The sequence below is a fragment of the Misgurnus anguillicaudatus genome, chromosome 5 (assembly GCF_027580225.2).
Source record: "Misgurnus anguillicaudatus chromosome 5, ASM2758022v2, whole genome shotgun sequence".
Taxonomy (NCBI): domain Eukaryota; kingdom Metazoa; phylum Chordata; class Actinopteri; order Cypriniformes; family Cobitidae; genus Misgurnus; species Misgurnus anguillicaudatus.
The window spans coordinates 5844194-5867409 of NC_073341.2; the positions used below are offsets into that span (position 1 = coordinate 5844194).

Here is a 23216-nt window from a genome sequence, read left to right on the forward strand (position 1 = left end):
AGCATTATAGTAAATGTTAAAATATTTAATGTTAACTACAATTCTATTGTTTATATCAGGGACTTTCATTGTCACCTATACTACAGCATCTCTACCTGCAACAACAACCATCTAAATTGAGTTAAGTTCAAACTGGTCTAAGCGTTTTTTCTCCACGGGAATAATGCAGAGATTTACTGTCAGGAGTGAGTGTTTTTACTGCCTGATGCATTTCCCCTAACAAGACTAAAGTTGTTATATCGATGGCCATGACACTTCTAGCGCTACATAAAATAATATTAAATTAAATTATTAAGGCTTTTCTGCAGTCTCAGAAATGTGTTAACCCTCTGCTAACATCTTTTAAAACCTGTTAAGGACACTTAGCAGTAAGCATGGCTTTAAACCCTGTGCTATGAAAGATTTCGTTATAATGAGATGTTTAGCAACTTAACAGCATTTGCCTCATTAAAGATTCATGTGCTTTGCAGATAACTGTATTTATAATTGTACAACTTTCATGGCTGTAGCATTAGGAGTGAATTGGAGTGATGAAGAGACAGCAGAAGCATCATGCCCATTTAAACTGAGGGGGGAACGTAGCCCCTCGGATTTTTGAGTTGAGTGCATTTTGCATGCAACCCCTTGATCATCTGTTACATGGTTTTTAAGGCAAAATATGATCCGTTCTTCACTTTTGTGAGATTTCCATCGTTTTAACTGTGTGCTTCATGCTGGATGCATTGAATAATGAATGAATTATATTACAAACCCAGACACAACAGAACTGGCGCTGACGCCGTCAGCATCTGTGCGATGCAATTACAATGAAATGTGAAAAAAGTGATAAACGAAGTGTTGATTAAAGCAATACATTTAGATCTGTTTACGTTGCATCAAATATTTCTTTTTATTCATTGTTTTTGCAGCGTTGATCATTACAACCAATAACAGAAGTTACTGTTGAGCGCATGAATGTAACGTTTAAATGAGTTGTCGGTTCAGAGGGTTTTTTCACTCAATTGATCATAAACATCAGCGTGCAGATACGATGTACAGTATGAGATTCAGTGTACAGTCTATAGATCAGACAAATTCATTATAACACGAGGTTTTCAATAAAAGCAGAACCCTTCTTTGCTTCTCTCTATACTAGTTTTACCTGTTTGTATAACCATTTTGTTTTTTATTAATGTGTAAAATAGCAATAAAATAATTCTGCTAATCTTTTTTTTGTTCATATGAATATGCTAAAATTTTTAATGTATTATATTAAATGTATTAAGAGTATGAAAGGTAATAAACAGCAATAATAAAAATTTGTTTTAGTAATGCCGTCTTCTGTAATAAGTGCCTGTTTTTATATTTATAACACCTGATATGCACTTCTGATGCTGCTTTGCTTCTGTCGTTTTCAAAATGTATATACTTTATGCATTTAAAATAAAATCCATTTTATAAGATAACACAGTTGCAAATATGTTATCTGTAAATAAACATAAATGCCATTTTAAACGTAGCTTCTAACAAGATGTCCTTTTAATCTTGTTTAATGTCAGTGCACATGTGCTGTGGTTCCTTAAAAAAATGGGGGCATGACACCCCTAAGAGATAGTACTATATACAGAAGATAAACTATGTTTTTATGGCTTCTGGTCACTATCTGTTAACTTTGTTCCCATTGATATACTAGTCTACCCTTATCCAATAACAATAAACTCCAGGGCGGATCCACAACAGATCCAGACCGGAGCTGCCAAATTCGAAGCGGACAGGTGCCCGGTTGCATGAAACTCCTTAAGTGAGGGTTTCCCTGAGGGAGAAAAAATCCCTGAGGTAAGGGATTTATTTAAGAGCGTTGCAACAAAGGTCTTAACTGTCACCCTTACCAACATGTTTATACTTTTACGGTAGTCTCTGCCAAAACACGGCAATGGAGAAGCAGTTGCTATAGTTAAAGAACCTCACAGTGTAAACAAATCAACGCACGTGGCTTAACAGATGTCGGATTTTTTGTACAATGAAACGTGGCAAAGTACCGCATGTATAAAACCTCAAAGTAATTCAAACTTGAAGCACTTTAGATTGACTGATGATTAAACCAATATTCTCCTAATAAATGCGCATCATTTTTCTCTAGGGGTTGGTACTTCCTTTTCTTAAATAACCATAAAATTAGCCATCGCATGTGACTGTTATAGTCCCTTCAGTTTTTAAGGGAAAATGGGACTTAAGGACTTTGTAGCAACACATAGCAGAACTTAAGGTAATACTTTAGCATTTAATGGTAAATACTTATTGACGGCCTTATGGTTGCCTAATTGAACAATTAAGGTTTTTTTTGCAACCCATTTTTTATTAAGGGTACCCTTAACCATATATTTAAAGGGGACATTCCACAAGACGTGTTTTAAGATATTCAAAAAAATCTTTGATGTCCCCAAAGTACATATGTGAAGTTTTAGCTCAAAATACCATATAGGTCATTTATTGTGGCATGTTAAAATAGGCATTTTATGGGTCTGAGCAAAAACCGTTTTTGCGTGTATCCCTTTAAATCCAAATGAGCTGCTCAGGTGGGCGGAGTCTCAAGCACTCGTGCTGTAGAGAAGACAGAGCATCAAGAGGGAGATTCTCTCACGAAAGAAGTTAGTAAGAGATGTTCAGCATTATATATTTGAACAAGTTTAAAAAGTCAATCATCTGTTTTATGCATACTAAATACATGTTTATCAGCAGATGGGGAACATTGTGGAATAAAAATAAAGACTTTTAGGTCTCATCATGCTGCCAGTGTTTTAAACAGGCACAATGATTTTCAGCATGTTACAATAAAATACACTTCCACAAACACTCAGAAGTTTACTTTTTGACCAAACCACACGAGCAGATTTAAATGATCTGTAATAAAACAACACGCTTAATGCTTAAACTTTAGAGAAACATTAAACAACATATTTATGCTTATTGTGTATGATAGTAAATACGCGTTGTTCTCTCACTTTGTCTCATGAAGTGCATTAATCCTCGTGTTCATTCATATAAACTTCAGAGAAACATATTAAACAACATACTTGTATTGATGAAAGTGAACCGTCGCTTTGCGCTTTCTCACTCACTCTCTCTCTCTCTTGCACTAAGGTAACGTTATTCCTTATCTTTAACCTTTAGAAAGACCATTAAAACTACAAGTTATAAGATTGTATGCTACTGTTTGTGTTTGAGGGAATACAAACTCTTCGTGCTGTCAGTCATTCTTTCTCTCTGTCTCTCGCACTCGTGAGGCCGCGTCATGGTTGGATAGCGTCGAAGAAGGGGCGGTATCATTATAATAAGATCCCCTTACTACGTAGGGGGGGGGGGTAAAATCCAAAACACATGTTGTTTTCGACATGTGTAACCTTCATAAATATGACACCTAAGATTAAGATAATTACATTATTTACGTCCCCACCAATGTCAAAATCAAAATTACGCCCATGCGTGCGTGTTTGTTCTGAGATTGAGATGATCTGACTTCACACTAGTGTTCAATGAAATGTGAACCTCTTTACAGTCTGTACGGTCATTAACAAACCATGTACAAAATAAAAGGTGAAGAAGCTCACCTGTGTTCAGTTATATTTACTTTGAATGCTTAAATAGATGCTACAGTTTTATTTGAACAACACTGAAAAGAGCGAAAGGCAAATGAGAGCAGAAAAATCACCTCTGTGATTATTCACACACAAATAATCATCAAAGAGTTTGTGTGATTTTTTTTGATGATGGCTCTGAAAGCAGACAGACTAAATTGTTTCCTCTGCAATCAGACCCATCGATATAAAGGTGGTCCATCTAAACACAAACAGCATGAGAGAGCCAAGCAGACATAATGAGATGTATGTGATTATACTGAGAGACGTCCTTGTTGTCCTCGTCCTCATCCGGAAGGCGTTTTTCTTGATAAAACAAGAAGAGCATCGAATTAATCAACGAGGACGACTTTCCTTTTATAGACTCATGGAAAGAAACACAGAACAAAGCTCGAGACTGAAAATCTGAAAGTGAAATGGATTGAATAGAATAGTAAAATACTAAATTTCACAGATTAAATGCTTTGAGTTGCTTGTTAGTGAGTGAATGTGCCAGATGGGAATTCACAGATGAACACACGGTGATATAAACACTGTAAAGTTCTGAATGTGGCCTAGAAGAAAAACAACAGCATGTGTCAATCAAAAAGATACAAGAAGATGAAAGATATCTTCTACTGAGAGCTATAGTCATTATGGGATGTTTGTAGAGACTTTAAAGTGTCTTTCATAAAAGTGGGGGAAAAAATGAAATCCCTATCACAAGTATAGAAACATTCAGCTGTATAGAGAAACATCTAGAGATGGATTTGTTCCAGTCAGACAGATGTTAAGAGACATTGATAGTGTTCAGAACGTATACTGAGCTCTAAACATTACAGTATATACACTAAACACTGCTTTATTATTCATTTTTCATTTAGAAATCCTCCTGTAAATAAATGTTTATTATTTTTATTATTACGTGTTCAGCAGTATGAAATGAATGAATGAGATCACGTGCAAATGTTTGACTCACCCAAGAGCACAAAAAGACAAATTCTGCCCTCTATTGGATATCAAGATTAGATCATTGAATGTATGAGATCAAACTGTCATCATAAAAAACAACAATATTATCTTGTATAATAAAAAGAAACTGAAAGTGTTGATGTGTACATATTCACAGTGTGTGTGTGTGTGTGTGTGTGTGTGTGTGTGTGTGTGTGTGTGTGTGTGTGTGTGTGTGTGTGTGTGTGTGTGCATTAAAGGTGTGACCTGGATTTTCCAGACCAGCACTCTATAAGATGATGTGAGATGTATGTGGCAATATCATAAAGTAGGACAAAAGTGTATGCTATCAGAATGTGTGTCATCGACTGTGTGTGTGTGTGTGTGTGTGTGTGTGTGTGTGTGTGTGTGTGTGTGTGTGTGTGTGTGATGAAGATAAATGGGGCTTGGTTTGCTCTTGTATTTGTCGTTTCAATGGGACTTTGACAGCGGCCTGTTGGGACAAGTTACCGGTGAATTTCCATTCGGAAAGTTTAGGAATTAACTAAATCCAGCCATGCAGAAAAAAATGAAGATAAAAACTTGCTTTTGTACAGAGTAAAATGAAGTGGAAACAATGAGTATCAAGAAGAAAAGCATTTTGATAGCAGCATTATGTTTCACACAAAACATGTGCTTACAAGTTGAACTATAGATACGCTTAACATATCACAGCTTTTATCTGTATAAAATCTTCCTCATCTTACGGATGATCTCATGATAAACACTAAAAAGGGTTGGGTAGTAGTTTATGAAAGTCATTTCTTTTTCATCTCTTTTTTAAAATTCTTATTCATTTAAAATCTTCACACTGTTTGCTTTTGCTTTCGAAAGACATTTAGCCGTGAACTCCTTCATGAAATAACATCTGTGTGTAATGTGACTGAGAAATACTAATGCTCACACAGTCATTGATGTTTAATATCCGTTAATGTTAAACAAATAAGGTAAACTCATAAAAAGTGTGTGAATGATGTCATATCGATGTTGTGACAAATGTAGATTTGTGAGTAAATCACAATAACCAGTAACTGTAATCAAGTGATCTTCCAGGAAAGTTAGTCATCATGATCCATAAATTTACACAAATATGTGATGGAAAAATTAACATTATAACAGATTTAAAGAGCACCTATTTAATTGCTAAAACGACATATTTTGTATTTGGTATAATATAGCCGCATTTTTGGGGCCGATCACCGATTACCGATCACCAAGATCATGATCTGCCGATCAGTGCCGATCACAGAATGTCTTTTATCTATAATCTAGCAGAGTTTGCATCATTTGTAGAAATGAAACTAACTATAAATTAGGTATATTATTGTTTTAATAGAGAATCAAATAAATAAGCACAACAAATATTTCTTCTTGCAAAGAGAAATGTAATATGCCTTTAAAAAGGTTTATGTCTGTTAAAAGTAATTAAAGTAAAACACTTCACAGTCTTTACTGTATGAATTAAATATACACGCATTCATATGAAGTACAACAGTTCTTTAGTCAAGAGCAGAGCGTGATTTTATTGAGAGATGAATTAGGATACTGTAGCTTTAAGACGTGGGAGAGATCGTTCTCTTCACGTGCACTGATGACAGGCAGCTGTGTATGCGTGCGGCGGGTGTCCGCAAACAAGAGCAGCTGTGAGGAAAATGGAAGTTTAGGGTGTTTTCACATATACACTGTTTAGGTCGGCCCAAATGACGTGTCGCTCCGAGTACGGTGCGTTTGGGTCAGTGTGAACACAACAGCCGCACTCAGGTGCGCACTAAACGGCCGCTCCAAGACCGCTCTAAACAGGTGGTCTCGGAGCGGCTGTCGCCGAACTCTGGGGCGACCCACCTGTGGTGTGAACACTGCCGGACCTCGGACCGAACCAAATACAGGAAGTTCTCCACATGTTTGAGTCACTGGGCTTCCGTTGTGACGTGAACCGGGTGTTATATTGTGAGTTAACAACAAACAAGCCAATCTGGTCCGTTGCAGAGAGATTCGCTGTCTCCTTTACGTTTGAGCTGATGATTTTATAAATGCATAGTTGTCCTCCACACACAAATAGTGACATTACGGGCTTTTTAGCAAACGGCTCCGTGAGAAAGGCTTTAATAGAACAGCTACGCAATTTCGCGTTAAAGCAAAGAAACTTCGCAAAGACGTGCATCGTTTATCTCCACATCTTGATAGCTGCGCTTTCCCCCTGTCAGGCTGGTTGTCATGGAAACGTGGGGGTGGTCATGAGACGGTAAGAGCTGTCAGAGACCAATGACAGTGCTGCCCGTTGTCACATGGCATACGGTGCGGCATTTCGAGTAAAGTAAAATATATATATATGTGAACACGGACCGCACTAACTGAAAAATGATACAATGTATTTTGGTGCGCTCCGAGGCCACACCACGGTGCGCACCAACATATGTGAAAACAACCTTAAACTAGTGCTGCCACTAACGACTAATTTTCTAACGACTAATCTTTCGACTAATTTTTCGAATAGTCGACTATTCTAAACGACTAATTAAAAAAAACTCAAGTGTTTGTTATTTCATTGTGTCCATTTTATTTTGAACCCACCGGTGTCATAAACAATATGAATAACTTAAATGTTACCAAATAAAAAATTACAATGTAAACAATATAAATAATAATAAAAACTTCCAGTGCAAAGTAGATGCTTAACAGAAATATGAAATGTTTCACTTCTACTCTTTGATCTTATATTGCATTTTAACACAACTGAATGCTATTTTACATATTATCTGTTCTGTTGTAGCCTATAAAATAGTGACTAAACATGACCCATCACCTCGTTTTTTATCCAACCAGCTGTTCCTTTAACTGCTGCTAAAATCCTGATTTAGATATGCAATAATCACCATACATTTACATTGTAGCTTTACTGCTGTTGCTCTTCTCATAATTGTTGTTGTGTTTTGAGCCATTTCTTGATTTTAAATGCGAGTGATATAGCGCAGACAATTCGGTGCAAATTCAGAAATATAAGAGAATACACTGTTGTTGTTACATAGACTACAGAACACGTCATACAGCATCATAGGGAGGGAGAAAGCTCGCACACAGACTCACACTACTGCTAATCTTTCTTCAAGTCATGTTAACTCGATCAGAGACGCGCTGAACACTCGCAACAATGAATTGAGCCGTTTAAAATAGTAAAATAAAAACGTAAATGGGAATCATGAAAAATCTATTTGTTGCGTCCAGTGTTGATTCCGTGGCGGAATCACGAGCAAACACTGATAGCCTTTAACATCCAAAGACAGAGTCATTGTACTTCTCAAAAGAGTTAATAAAACAGTACTGACTAGCTCGCCGTTTCATTAATAATCATATAACAGTTACTTACGTTGTCCTATTCTCTGTGGGTGTATCGTCAATAACTCCAGAGAGTTTTCGTTTGAGATGCTCGTGCATTGTCGTTGTGCTCCCGTGATAAGCCAGCAACGTTTGGCACGGTGTAACAGACCACTCTTTTATCACAACTTGGCTTAAAATACTTTCATACTTCGGAAGCTTTCCGACTCGTAATTCCATAGACTCACCTGCCACCAGCAATTTTTCAAAATTAAAGCAGTGAAGGCAGGGGTAGAGGGAAGAAAGATGATAGCGTAGCAGATTAACCAGAAGGGCGCGCACAGACTGGTGTGGAGGTGAATTACATTTGAGACATGAGACAGAATTACAGTGGGCCGTTTGAGACGGAAAAAAATAAATATGCGACTCCTCGACTAAAAAAATTGGCGTCAACAAATTTTCATCGTCGATTACGTCGACTATTCGCGGCAGCACTAGTTTAAACCTTAAAAAACTTTAAAACGAATGCAAGTAATAAACTTTCGACATGAGGATGCAATTGTCCGCGATAGATATGTGTTGTATATGCTGTTTGATAGGGATGTGAAGACGCTTCGCGCTGAGGACCGGAGCGCGTCCTCATAGAAAATACGCATATCTCTGTAAAGGCAGAGAGAGAAATCCAAATCTGCACGTCACACATAAGCAACGGGTTACAAAATGCTCGCACTGTGTAAAATGGTCTCTAATTGCACCCGCATCAGGAACGCTATGATGACAAAAGTAAACAGAAAGATCGGCTCATGAGATCGGAAAATTTATCGAGTGCCGATGTCATTTAATGCCGTTATCGGCCGATTACGAACTGAGCATCCCTAGTATAATACAATGTGTTTGCATGGTTTATGGTTTAAAAACACATTATTTACCACATACCGCAGATTTTTGTAGCTCCAGATTTTACTGAAACGCACAGATTTGAAAAGCTCTGTGTCCCTGATTGGCAAGATAATCTGTACGTTGTGATTGACCTGAATACCTCTGACGTCAGCCGGAAATGTGACGCTCCTTACCATGTTTAAAAGATTCGGTCACAATGCAATGCTAACAGGAGTAAATTACAGCCTGTGAGTCTGAAGCGAGAAGAATTATAATAATGTCGGTCTTGTTTACATCACCAATCCCAGGAAGTAAACTTTTGCCAGCAATCCGTGTGTTTGTTGTAGTCCAAGAAAAGAGATTTATGTTGGAGACGATGGGGTTTGTACCTTTTGCATATCGTTAACATGTACTAATACACACTTACACACCAAAGAAAATGTAAAAACCTGAATCGGACAATAGGTCCTCTTTGAAATCACAACATCTCTGTCATGAATTGTGGTACCTAACCAAGAATATAAAACACAACAGGTTTAATATGGTGTTTGTAAATCTGTGAAAGTGAAATGAATGCTTCAGTTCAGCTATCTGTAGCATTACTGTCAACAACAAACATTAAAAAAAAATTGTTATCTTGACAGCAGTTACATTTATTTTACACGTCTACCATTTGTGTGTTGCATGCTTAGATTGTCCAAATTCGACCAGAATAGGCCTTACTAATTACCTGCCAACTAGTTCTTATACTATTAGCTAGACCGTGGGCGCAAACACAAACCTAGCGAATCAAAGCAGAGAGTGCAAAATAAATATTGCAGTAGTAGCAGAGTTCCCACACCTTAGTTAACTTCAAATTCAAGGACCTTTCAAGGACTTTCTAGGTCCAATACCCTCAAATTCAAGGAGTAAATGTGGGGACACATTTCAAGTGAGAGCAAGGTTACATTATGTTACCTTTTAAGATACATTGTTTCAGTTCCCTTTCGAGGGAACTCACACTGCGTTACTGCAGTGACACTTTGGGGACGCCTCCAAGTGTAAGTGCGTCTGAATGTGTATATCAAATTCAACCAATGGTGAGGCTTAACGACAAAGACAGGGTGACGTAAGAGCCAGGAAGTATATCGCTATCTGAAATATTGATGGAGATATATATGAAATATAAGATGGAGTTCTCAGGGAACAATAGTTACATACGTAACCCGAGACGTTTTCATGTGTCAAACACAACTATGCAAAAAAGCATTTTGGTATAAATCAACATTTGAATGCAGAAGATATAAGCATTTCAAACATTTCAACTTCTCCCTCTGTTTAATATAGAAATTGTATTTACATTAACTTTCATTGTTTGTACACTACTGTAAATGCATTTTCTCTTTTTCCACCAAAATGTTTTTTTTTACCGAATCCAGTATATTTTTTCAATTGTTTGCTATGGAAGTGCCGTTAAAAAAAACCGGCAACAGCCGGTGAGGCCGTTTTAACGGTCGGCGAGAGCTAAAAAATTATCAACTTTGGAATAAACGCTGGGCTCGTCAATTTCACTTTCACTCGTCAGTTGTCTAATCACAATAGAGGAGAGGTGGGACAAATACTACACCAACCAACCGTACAATGATGATGATAAGCAAAATTGAATCATTACAACCAAAGCACTCAAAAACGCTGGCAAATGCCCACAGTTGGCATTTTTAGGAGAGCGCCTGGCACTTCCACACTTTGACACATTTGGCCTAACTTCAGTTGCAAATACCACATAAATCCCAAATTTTAAATAGTTAATAGGAAAGAAATACTTCAAAGACATCCTCAATTCAACCCAACATTCATCCATGCAAACATAAGTCTAGCATAACACCCATCTGCTGTATTAATAATATTGAAACCGCAGACTCACCCACTGTGATGTAGTTTGCTGATAAGAAGCTGTTGCTGTGTAATAGTTTACTGCTGCAGAATGAATCTGTGTCATTGGTGAAGCCAGCAGATCTCATGGACAGATTTGGAGAAGCAGTACTACCAGTAGACAGGGATGTGTTTAGAGATGATGCATCCATTCCTCTTAGCTTGATTTAATAAGGAAATTCAAATGTACATGCAGATGGATTTCAAAGCTGATTGATTTATCGAAATTTGATCATGTTATGGCCTTCAGATGCAAAGAATTCTTGACAAAGCAAACCACTGGAGCTCTTCTTGACAAAAAGAAAGTCCTTCTGGTTTTTCAGTTTATTTATAGAGTTGAGTTTGTTGTAGGAATGATAACAGACTGAAGGTGTAATAGAGATCCACAGAAATCACTTCAGTGTATGAAGAGCACACCTGCAGCTGTCTGCACACCTGTGAACACAGTACAAATAAAGACTTCATTAACTACACAAACAGTTGTAAACATTCATATCAATACAAATGAATCAAGATCAATAGAATCAGTCTTAAAGCAGCACAAAGTCCACACAGATAATATCTTCAGAAACAAGTCTCCAGGGGCCGTTTACAAGCCAACAATATCAACATTAAAGCTGTAAAGTTTTATGCAGTTTGGCAGGGTTTGAATTGGGCCGTCCGGGGCTGAGCACATATAGCCTGAAGGTCTCGCTCTGCTCAGCGCCAGTGTGCCGCACAGCCTCACGCAAAGATTCTGTAAAGCTAATCTTTCTTTTATAAATCTGATTAAACTAAAGACTCTTCAGAGATATAAAGGATGTCATACTACTCTATAGGTACTCCAGATTAATATCAGAAATGCAGAAACAGCGTGTGTTACGTGAGCTTTAAAATATGCTAACTGGATAAAACTTATTGTTTATAGTTTAATAAAATAATCCATGTTTCCAGCAACAAATCAATTATAAACACCGAACTATAGTAATTGTATTTACTAGTTGCTGCAAATAGGGTGCCAGACTGATAGATTTGCATCATTTAATGCAAATTTAGACACTCTTTTAAAAACATTTTGGGTAAACCTCTGGCACAGCTTTAAAGGTAACACTTATCAAGCCCTTTTAGAGGTCCAGCATATCTCAAAAACACACCAGTGGCTTTGCTGTCATCTGTATTAAACATGTTACCCCTCATACCCCCCCACATACTGTAACAAATCCCAATTTAATCCCTGACAGCATTTTGGGGTCTTGAAAACATTCACTTTTGAAGATGAGTGTCAAAGTAAATGTTTTTGATAGCGACATTTTGTCATCTCAGTGTAAAATACGTAAACGTGAATCTTTGATAACGGTGACATCATTGCATGTGTTCATTAAAGGAACAGTATGTAGGATTGTGGCCAAAACTGGTATTGCAATCACAAAACTTGTGGCTAAAACTGGTACTGCAATCACACAACTGGTGGCCAATATGCAAAATGACAACATAAACATCAGTTGAGGGCTGCAACTCCACTTTTTAAATGACAATATCCTTGAAAGGCCACTGATGTCAGTGATATAAATATTTGAAATGAAAATTAATTCTTAATGTATAGTGACATATCAGGGCCATTTTATGATTAATTGATATAAATTTCTTACATACTGTTCCTTTAAGTCTATAGGCATGCGCAAGCATAAACAAAACAATGCAGGCCTACAAGACTATTTTTCACGCTTTTTTGTTGGTGTTTTATAGGTCAGAGTCACTTGTACTGTAGTAATAAATCCACCATCTGTCTAAACAAAACTGCTCGATGCTTTAAGTGTCTTCACCCTAAAAAATGGGTTATTTTTGACCCATAATGGGTAAATATTGGACAGAACACGTGCTAGGTTAAAAATGACCAAATGTTGGGTTGTTGTTATGCAACCATGGGGTATAACAACCCAGCATTGGGTCAATTTTTAACCCAGCATGTGTTCTGTCCAATATGGGTCAAAAATAACCCAGCCATTTTTAGAGTGTTGATTGTTTGTGTCTAGTGTTTCTTACAATCGCCATCTACTGGCCTGGTACATGTAATACAGTGGATTTAGCCATCTTCGCAGATCTGCGTAAACACAAATCTTTTTGGACAGTGTTGTCGTGTGTATGTGAAATTTTTTCATAAATGCAACGGGAAAACTTCAATTTTTCACTCATCGTTGTTGTGTAAACACATAGTCTGAGAAATACAGCGAAGTGTACACATTACTGTAAATCACTTTACAAGACATCTGACAACTAAGATTACCATAGCCATAAAACCCTGTCTGTCATAATCTAATGAGGCGGACACTACTTGAGTATTTTAAGTAAATTTTACAAGCATCTGTGCTTTATCAGAGTGTTTGTCTTGGGAAAAAATTTACTTTACTTAAAAATGTTCACTACATTCTAAAGCATAGAATCATAGTTTGTATTATATTGCATATTAAAATTGATTTAATACCTAATTACATAACAATTGTGTACTTTTACTTTTCTTGAGTAAAAGTACTTTTTACTTAAGCAAAAGTAAAAAAATATTAGTTTAATGTACTTAAATATTAAATATAAACCAAAAACTTGAAATTATAAAATGTATTAGAGTAAAAATAATGATAATATGCTTTGGAATGTATGTTTTCAAAAGAAAAACCCTGATAAAATACAAATACTTGAAAATGTACTTTTATGTAGAAAGTAAAAATACTTAAGTAGTGTCCACCTCTGCTAATGATAAGATTAGGAGCATCAACGTTTTATTTCATGATGTTACTCAGTCAACTTTAAAGATATTAAGATTATATATTATTTTTACAGAATGTTCTGTACTTTGCAGACAAAAATTGTATGTAGAAAACAGTAAATCACTAAATACATGACTGGATTCTCACAGACTGAGTCACATATATGCAGTAAACTACACCTGTGACGACTCTGCTAGACACCTGTGTGAACTTTAAATGGCCATTTTTCCCATTGTATTTTTTAGTGTTGTTTTGTTCGATCTTTAAAATTTGATGTCACCAGTAGAAACACAACACTGACAAAAAACTTTCATAATGGAAACTTTCACAGTACTATACAGCTGCAAAACAAATGATGTCATCAGTCTTCCTCTGAGTTCTTCACGGCACATGAGCGATGTAAAACACTCCTCGTATAACAAGCAGTCATCTGTGTCGATGGTGAGATTGTGTCAGGACACAGCACGTGTCAACGGCCTATCATCTGAACAATGGCTGCAATGTTCACTTAAGTGCTGCATGGCAGGATTTGACTAGGACGTGTTAATACCCGAGTCTGCAGGACTGGACCTGTCAGTCGTCTAACACCTGGCCTCAGGTAACAGACCAGCTGATGAAAAGGACTATAATGGGAATACCAGCAGTCGCCTCTTCCTAAAACACGACCCTCATCTAAAGCAAAGATTTACTGAATTCCTCAGTAGACAAAACATGGACCTGTATTCAGTAACACTTGGTGCCTGTTTATATAAATGCATCAGTCAGGAGGTGACGAGGATCTGAAAGGCAGAAACATCAGAAAGAGTAATCCACTGTCCACCAACACTGACTGAAGCCATACTGTTGTGCTTACAGTCAGTACTGCAATGTGGGGATACAGATTAAACTCCAAAATATTTATTACTTCAGAAGAAAAATGTGACATATAATATGAAAATAAACAGTCCAACAAACAAATGTGGACTATATCTTTGACCTTGTGATGACAGAAGAGCTTGAAAGGAGATTTTCTATGACACACAGACATCTGTATTGTAAACATCTTTAGGAAGCTAAAGCTTTCAGTTTTCACATAAATATACTTTCTTCCCTACTGAAAAATCCAGCAAAGACCAGCATAAGCTGGAAGCTGGTTTAATGTGCCAGGAGCTGGTCTAAGCTGGTCCTCCCAGCCTGGCAAGCTGGACCACCAGCTTGACCAGCTTAAAAAGTGACCAGAACAGCTAGACCAGCTTGCAATACCAGCTAAAACCAAGCTGGGAGACCAGCTAAAACCGGCTCAGCAGCTTATGCTGGTTTTGCTAGATTTTTCAGTAGGGTCATCATATCTTTTATTGCTGAGGTTTCTATTTCTACACTTACATGTGTAAACCTCTCAATCTGATGTTGAGAGTTACATTAAAACACAAGAGTAAATAATGTAGTCTAATATATTGTGCAATGTTTGTGTATGTCTGTCTGTGATGAACCCATTCATTGTGTTTCCCTGTTTACAGAATGAGATATGCTGAAATATTCAAATGATTACATTGCAGCAGTGCATATAAATTTGACTTGACAGGCACAAGTATCTGGTATTTGTGTTCTTACATTTAATTCGACAAGCTCTTGAGTTTTAATTTTGCTTTTTTACATTCATGAATGTGTCACAGATTTAAACTGACGTTAAGACCCAATTCCATTTCTACCCCTTACCCCTAAGCTTTCCCCTACCCCTACATTTGGAGCATTTAAGGGTTTAAAGTCAGATATTGTTCCCTGATCCCTGTTTTCTCCCATTATAACCTTGGAGGAGCAAGGACATTTACTAAAATAATTTCAAATGTGTTCGCCTGAAAGATGATGGATATATGTATCTCGGATTGCTTGAGTAAATCATGTGGTTATTTTGTTGTATGGCTGGAGTATCATTTAAACCTTTTTTCACAGGAAATCATCAGAAAGAACATGTTTAACATGACTTGATGAGTTAAGACAGTTATATTAAATGATGAAATACAGTACACACCTCATTTATAATACATAACAGTGTATATACAAGCCATCAGACGAGTCAAACAATGTGTTCAATTACAGGTTAAGAATTTCCTTTCTACTAAAAAGCTGTTAAAAAGAAAACACCTAACACATTGTTTGGCTCATCTGATGGCCTGTAAACAGTATGCATCATCAGTAAGGTGTGTACTGTATTTCATCATTTCATATAACTGTCTCTCAACAGGTTTGTATGGGCGGAAAACATGAAACTTTGATATGTTCATTGGTTCTTAATCCATTAATAGACACTAAGGGCCAGATTTACTAAATGGGGCAAATTAGTGTGAGAGCGCAATTCCAAAAAAGTGCAGATGGGAGTGGTAATACTTGGGGGTTATTTACTAAAAAAGCGCAAATGAAATAACACAGGCACAACAGCTTATTTCCATAATGACCAACACAATCTACTAAGAGCAGCGCAAATTAGTTTAGGGTCGCGAAATAAGCAGAGCTGTTGAGGTGCAGGTGATCTACTAACACCTGATGCACTTGAGTTTAGCACCACGAACATCACAGCTAACAAAGCCAAAGTACACTGAATAAAAAAACTGAGAACAAAAAAAAATGAAGGTTTACAAGAAGTTTTGAAACACTTGGTATTGTGTGACTTCTCTTAGTGCAGGGGTTTCCAATCCTGCTCCTGGAGGGCCGGTGTCTCCGCAGAGTTTTATTCCAACCCTAATCAAACACACATGATCCAGCTAATCAATGTCTTACTAGGCAGACCAGAAACTTTTAGCTAAACTCTGCAGGACACCCGGCCTCCAGGACCGACTTTGGACACCCCTGTCTTAGTGACTACTCTTTTATTTTCCCCAGCAAATAAAAATAACATGGCTTGGCAAACCATATTTTTGAATAATATGTTCCTCTGGCATTTCAAATAAACATGTTTAAATATATGCTTTTTCTGATCTCTGTGATGCCTCCTATCAGCAACAATTGCAGCCATTTTAAGCTCAAAATGATTTAAGACATGCTTTTATTCTGTGTTAAATCAGTCATATTACACGCTAATAATTAAACAAAATAACTAAACCCCACCTTTTCAACGCTAATTACCCACTACGCATATTTAGTAAATTCTGGCAGTTGTTAATTAACGCCAAAATGATGGTTCGCAAGCTGTTAGTAAATCTGTCCCTAAGGGGGTTGCGCAGACCAAAGCTTTTACGCCTGCGGTTGGCGTATTGTTTCCAATGGAAGCATGGCGATTTTCAAAAACGTTTCTTTTTCGTGCTGAAAGTCAGCGCTCAGCGTTTTTTCATGCTCAGCGCTAAGGGTCTGGACACACCAAAACTTTTAAACGCGGCTGAAAACGCCTTGAGGACGCTGAATGCCAGCTGTTTTTCAGCTGAGTGCCAGCTTTCCAGCTAAGCACTTTGGTAGCTCTGAAACGTCATCTGTGAGACGGTTGGTTGCTGTGATACTTGTCCCGCCCCACCTCCACTGTGATTGGACGGCCGCGTGAGAACTGACATTGACGAGCGGAGCTTTTCTTCTAAAGTTGAACATTTCTCAACTCTCGGCGCTCAGCGCGAGCGCGGAAAAACCGCCGAGCGCCGGTTTTCAGCGCGGAAGAAAACCGCTAGCTGCTGGCTTATTTGAAAAACGCTGAGTTTCCATTGAAAACAATTGAAAACATGCGCCGGCTGCGGGCGTAAAAGCGTTGGTGTGCACGCCCCCTAAAAGTTGAAAAATATTCAACTTTGGGTGAAAAGCTCAGCTCGTCAATGTCAGCTCTCACGCGGCCGTCCAATCACAGTGAAGGAGGGGCAGGAGAAATATCACAACAACCAACCGGTGCATCGTACAACGACTGACACACAAAGCAGAATTATCATAGCAACCAAAGCGTTCAGCTGAAGAAAGCTGGCGCTCAGCTGAAAAAACAGCTGGTATTCTGCGTCCTCCAGGCATTTTTAGCTGCATTTAAAAGCTTTGGTGGTTTGTGGGAAAAAAACACAACACAAATGTTAATCTCTACAATGACAATGTTCAGTCAAAAGCAGTATGGCACATTACACTTTTAAGACTCTAACAATTACCCACCTTCACCCTCAGCACCACCTGGGATATTTGGTCTAACATTACAGCAGCATCACTTGCATGCTCAATGTTTGCAGTAATGTTGTCTTAGCAATAGACAATGTTTATTGAAATGTTAAAGAAACATATTTCTGCCTGGTTGTTGTTGTTATTTTAGTACATTAAACTACACAGTCTTGGCCCTGTCTCAGCTCAGCACTACATATTTGTTTTTTATATTTGTAACACATTATATAAACAGGTTTCAAATGCAATGTTTTCTTCTATCCCACATTAACCTGATGGCAATAAAAAAGCGATCAAACCAGTATCTGACACTCGATGACTTAATCAGGTCAGATATTTCTGAATGCATCAGAAAATGAGACACTGAAACCTGTGTTATAGGAGGCCATTTTCAGCTCTTATTTAAATCTGCTACTGAACGACACACAAAGGCCATTGCGAGTTGTGTACTGTCAGCAAACGCAGTCGGCATGCAAATGTTTGTCTGTAATCCTCTGCCCTGCAACAACATTAAACTACAAGACTGTCACTTCATTGATCAAACATGCAGCTAGAGCATTTTTTTAAAGGATCAACAAAGACGCACGCTTTGTCTTAACATCCCCATGAGCAAACCGGCACACAACATAAAGCAGACAATACACAGCGTAACATGAGATCTGCTCTGTCGACCTGTAGAAAACACACAACAACATCACAGCACAACAATCCAGTATCTAAACCTTAAGTAAAACAAAACTCATAGCATATGTCTAAAGACATAAACTAAACATACAAACACATACTGTATATCAGATTTCTGTGCGGGAAACTCCAATGAAATCGATTCTACCGGTTTACAGTTGCATCACTTTCTTTTATTGTTTTTCTTGTCCGTATTAAAATATAGAGAAGATATCGAAGACGCCGAACAGCCAATGTGTGTGTCGACAAGCTGATATGAGAACGGGCTGTTTGATGTCAGTCGCACACTATGAAATCATGACACAATAGACCTTTTATATTTTGCTGTTTTGGTAGTGATTTCTGTAGAAAACTGTGTCATCTGTCTGCTTTTAGAAATATATACTGTAGTGAATCACTGAAGGGTGAATTATTGCACATCTGAAGTGAAGTGTATAGTAAGGTGTTCCCTGTCTGAGTACAGCAGTTTAGATTTAATTTATGACTGATGATTCACGTTTAGCCTGAGGTGCAGGTCAAGTTAACAGACACTGTTCAAATCAGGTTTCAGTCGAACATTTAGACATTTTATCATTTACTTCAAATGAAAGCTATTTGTAGGTCTGTTACACTGTGACATTTTAAATGCTAAATGATTTGTACATCACAATTATATTTGTTATAATGTATATGATTTATAATGTTTCTACCTGAGCACAGCAGTCAGGCGAAAAGTGTTTCAAAGACAAAAGAAAACTCACATGTACAATCTGCCAAATAATGAACCTCCAAACAAAAACACTGCTACACGTTCTCATCTTAAAATGTGGTAAAGTGAAAGTATTTTAAAGCGTCACGTTACCTTTAGTTAAAGAAACAGAAGCAGTATGAGATGATACAGATTTACTTTGAACCACTGATCCACTTCTGAAGAAGAAAGATGTGTTTGTTCATGGCAAGAAAAAATCTCCGGTCAGACGCACAGCTCTCCACACTGCAGGTAAAGGAAGTTGTCATTCCAAAGCTTTGTACACAGTGGGTGTTCCCGTGTGAAGCAACAGTTTTTCCCTTCGTTCATGGGACAAGTAAGGGCAGAGGAGTCTTTACACAGGTGGGTGGGATACGGGGTGGAGTGCAGACAGCTAAAAGAGTTTAGGAAGTCATCTGTGTAGTCAGCAAGCAAAGATTGCCATTGCTAAAGAAAACTTGATCCTCATCTCTGCCTTAAACTTTGATTATTTATCAGTTTTTGTTTCAAAGAACTTTTAATAGTTTGTATTATGAGTTATATTAAAACAATTAGGCTAAGAGTTTTTAGAGCTACAATAGAATATATATATATATATATATATATATATATATATATATATATATATATATATATATATATATATATATATATATATATATATATATATATATGTGAAGTATTGTGTTCTGCAGACATCCTGTGCATTTCTTGAACCTTTAACAGCTACTTCTGCTGCTCGTAAATGGAACCAAAAAGGTTCAAAGTCCTTTAAAGAAGACGATAATAAACTGCTAATAACATCATCAGATATTTTATTGTCCCATTGTATAAACGAGACTGTTTGCCGTTTAGCTTTTATGCCTCATAGAACCTCAAGTTAAAGAGCCACACAGATCCAAAATCGAAACTGACTTGTATTGCAGTGTGTCATGTAGCTGTCCATCAATGTAAACATTGTGCAAAGTAGTTTAACCAAAAAGTGCACAATTAATGAAGTTATTGGCTTCTAAAGTAGGGAGTAGGGGTGACCTTGACTAAGGATTTACATATTCGAATCAGAATTGTCGAAACTTTTCATAGTCGACCGATAGTCGAATCATCTATGTGTGTGTGTGCATGGGTTGGGAGGGGGTCAGACCAGGTACAAATTGATAACTTTTATTTTCTTTCACAAGTATTCACTTTACAAACAAAAAAGACCTGATGATATTATTTATTTCAGGAATCTCTTTTTTCTATCATTTGAAAGTGAACCCTGACCATAATATTAAATCACAAGAAAGACAGTCGTGTCAGGCATAAATATAGGTTTGTGCAGATATTTTCAGTTTCATCACCGAAATTTAAAGAAACGGCTTACTTGTTTTGTAGTTTAACTTTTGACAAGATAACCACTATGTTTTAAATACATTTTAAAAACTTATACCCGTCGAAAAACATCCGTTTTTTAATGTTTAGTTTGATGAACTCCTAAATATGAGACGCAGATCACCTTGTTCACCTAAATTGCATGCGCAAGCATGGCCAGCATGCAATAGCGCAACATCGATACAACGAAAAGCAATCAAAAATGTACAGACTTAAATTAGATCAGAATTTACCTTTATAATAAATACAATTTTTTAAATAAAATAAGGTCAGAAGTAAAGTGCAGAACAAATGTGCAAAATGCCTCAAGTGCACGGAAACAAAACACTAGCCAAAAAGATAAATCAGATAACCCAGAGTGATTTATAAATGAAATAAAATAAAGAAATTATTAAAAGAACGAAAGAATAGCCAGAATTGCCAGCTTTGTCTTTTAAGTGTAGAAACAAAAAGGCAATGGTTTATTAACATAGGAACCTCTTTTTGGACGTGTAGCCCCGTCACAGGGATTGTTGGATTTATTAACGCATTTTAAAAATATTTATCGAAAGCTGCTACTTCACATATTATTTGCAGGATTATAATAATATGCTGTATATTAATATATTGGGAAAAAGATGTTATATTTGAAATCAGATAATGTGTGCACCCATATGGTCAAAATTGAAGGATCCTCATTTCATAACACATCTGCGACGATTCGACTGTGAGATTGGTAGTCGAATCAGGCTTCTCCTATCGATGCATGGAATCTTCGACTATTCGGGGTCACCCCTAGTAGGGAGTCGACTCTGAATCGCTGAAACGAGTCGTCATATGGATTGAATCTCCTGCCTGACTTTATCCACGTCACTCGAACACTTCCACGTCACACAAGATAATCTCCGCCTATAGCCTTTCCCGCAGGAGAAACGAAAACTATGACCTGCCCACAGCTAGTAAGTGTGTAAACATTATATCACGCTGTGTTTTCAGTTTGTGTTGTTTTCACTACCAAACAGGGTTCTAAATTAACACCCGCCAACCCGCCAAATGCGGGTTAAAATTCATTTTGGCGGGTGTTATTAAAAACTTACTAGCCAGTTTGGCCGGTGATGCATGTGGCTTTGCATGCATGATACATAAAGCTCTGTTCTCTGAAATGTATCCCTCTGGCAGTACTTCCTACATTTCCCATGAACACTGTGCCGTAATGCTACGTGATGATGTTTCATACACCCATTGGCTGCGTGTAGTTTGCAGTGAAACCAGCGCGAAAAACCATGGAAACGAACGGAGCACGTCCACCAAAACACAAGGAATGCGGAACGTGCCCCAGTGTAAATCTCAAGTTAAAATGTTAGCAGTTAACTAGTGTATTCCTTTACAAAGATTATAGCGGTAAAAACGGATCTATATGCAATGTAGTTACCCAAACGCTTGTAAAAGCGACGCAGCAGGTGCACTGACGCATACACGCACAAATCCATGTCCGCGCGTCTTTGCGTTCATCCACGAACAACCGCATTCAAAAGTCCATTGAGCGATTGAGTTAGCTTATGAAAACATGACGAAACTAAAGTAACTTTCTGAGTTATAATCTTATTTTGACTCGATCATTATTGGCTTCTGTGGACATCAGAAATGTTTTGTGCAAAACAGGGAAAGGGAAGCAGAAAGGAGAGATGATGAGTTTAAGGGAGGTAAGACAAATTACATCCTCACCCTGTCACATTTCAAACATTAGAGGAAAAATGTCAGGAAAACCTCTGTCAAGTTTATAGGATTGCATTGTTGCTGAGAAAATCAGCACATGTATGTGTTATACTGTTCTGTATTTTCAGATATGAAATTAATATGAAGAGTTTCATTGCAAAACGCGATAAATCCATTTTTTTACATTTTTGTCAAAACATGTTTATTATTATGTTATTATGTTATTATTTTGTTTTATGGTGCTACTTAGCTGTATTTTTTAAGTTATGAAGGTTTAAATCAAAACAAACCAACTGCAGTTGCATTGAAATGAATTGGAATGCACAACCAAAAAATGAGATTTCTGAACAATTAAAAAAACGGTGGTTATCTCGTTTTGCACTGAAGCTCTTCATATTTAGTTTACTAATGTTTAACTCTAACACTACATAAGTAGTTAGCAGTAACTATGACTGAGATTAATTTAGTATAGCAGTCATAAAATGACTGGTTTCTTAAAATATTGTAAAAATATTCTTGTAAAAATAAGCTATTAATCATTGCTATTATTGTATAATGTTGAAAATATGCATGTATGCGAAAGAAATTTTGTGGTGGGAACTAATAATTTTAAAGTTGAGGCAGTAAAGGGCCATGAGAGATCCCGAAGTCATCACAGAACCTAACGTTAATTAAAACTGCCAAGACAGGTCGTATTGAAGAGAGCCTTGCTGGAAGAAGCCTCACTTTATGTATGTTTTCATGCCAACAATGTTAATAAAATTATCAAATGCATTCAGTGGCAATCATAATTTCTTTTTTTTTCACCAGAAAAAATTTGGCTAGTGGAAATTCTGATTGGCTGGTAACTGTAGAAAGTTAGCAGCCACATTGGCTGGTGATCAAAAAAGTTAATTTAGAACCCTGCTACCAAAGGATGAAGAATCTGTGGTTAAAATAACTTTTTCAAGGAGGAATATACTAAATGTTTGGCTGGTAAGAATCAGTGATTAAATATACTTTTCACGGAGGGATTTACTAGACGTTTGGCAATGAAAGATAGTTCAGTACCCACTTTATTTGGAAACAACATGCGCCTCCTAACCACAACCTGTAAGTATAATTATAGCCACATACTTGCTTAAATGAGTGTAAAAATGTTAATGTCTGTCTTCATTTTTATAACCTGGACTAATGATGAATGATGTGTATTGATGTTGTTTTTTAAACTCTTAATAATTT

The 23216-nt window shown here is 37.1% G+C and overlaps 1 protein-coding gene across 1 annotated transcript in view; it reads right to left on the reverse strand.

Annotated features, from left to right (window-relative positions):
- plch2a (phospholipase C, eta 2a) overlaps positions 1–23216 on the reverse strand; it is a 157825-nt gene that overhangs the window by 128110 nt on the left and 6499 nt on the right. The window contains exon 3 of the mRNA XM_073867458.1: positions 10678–11120. Coding sequence (XP_073723559.1) covers positions 10678–10837 — 160 coding nt within the window. The 5' untranslated portion in view covers positions 10838–11120. The remainder of the gene's footprint in view (positions 1–10677; positions 11121–23216) is intronic.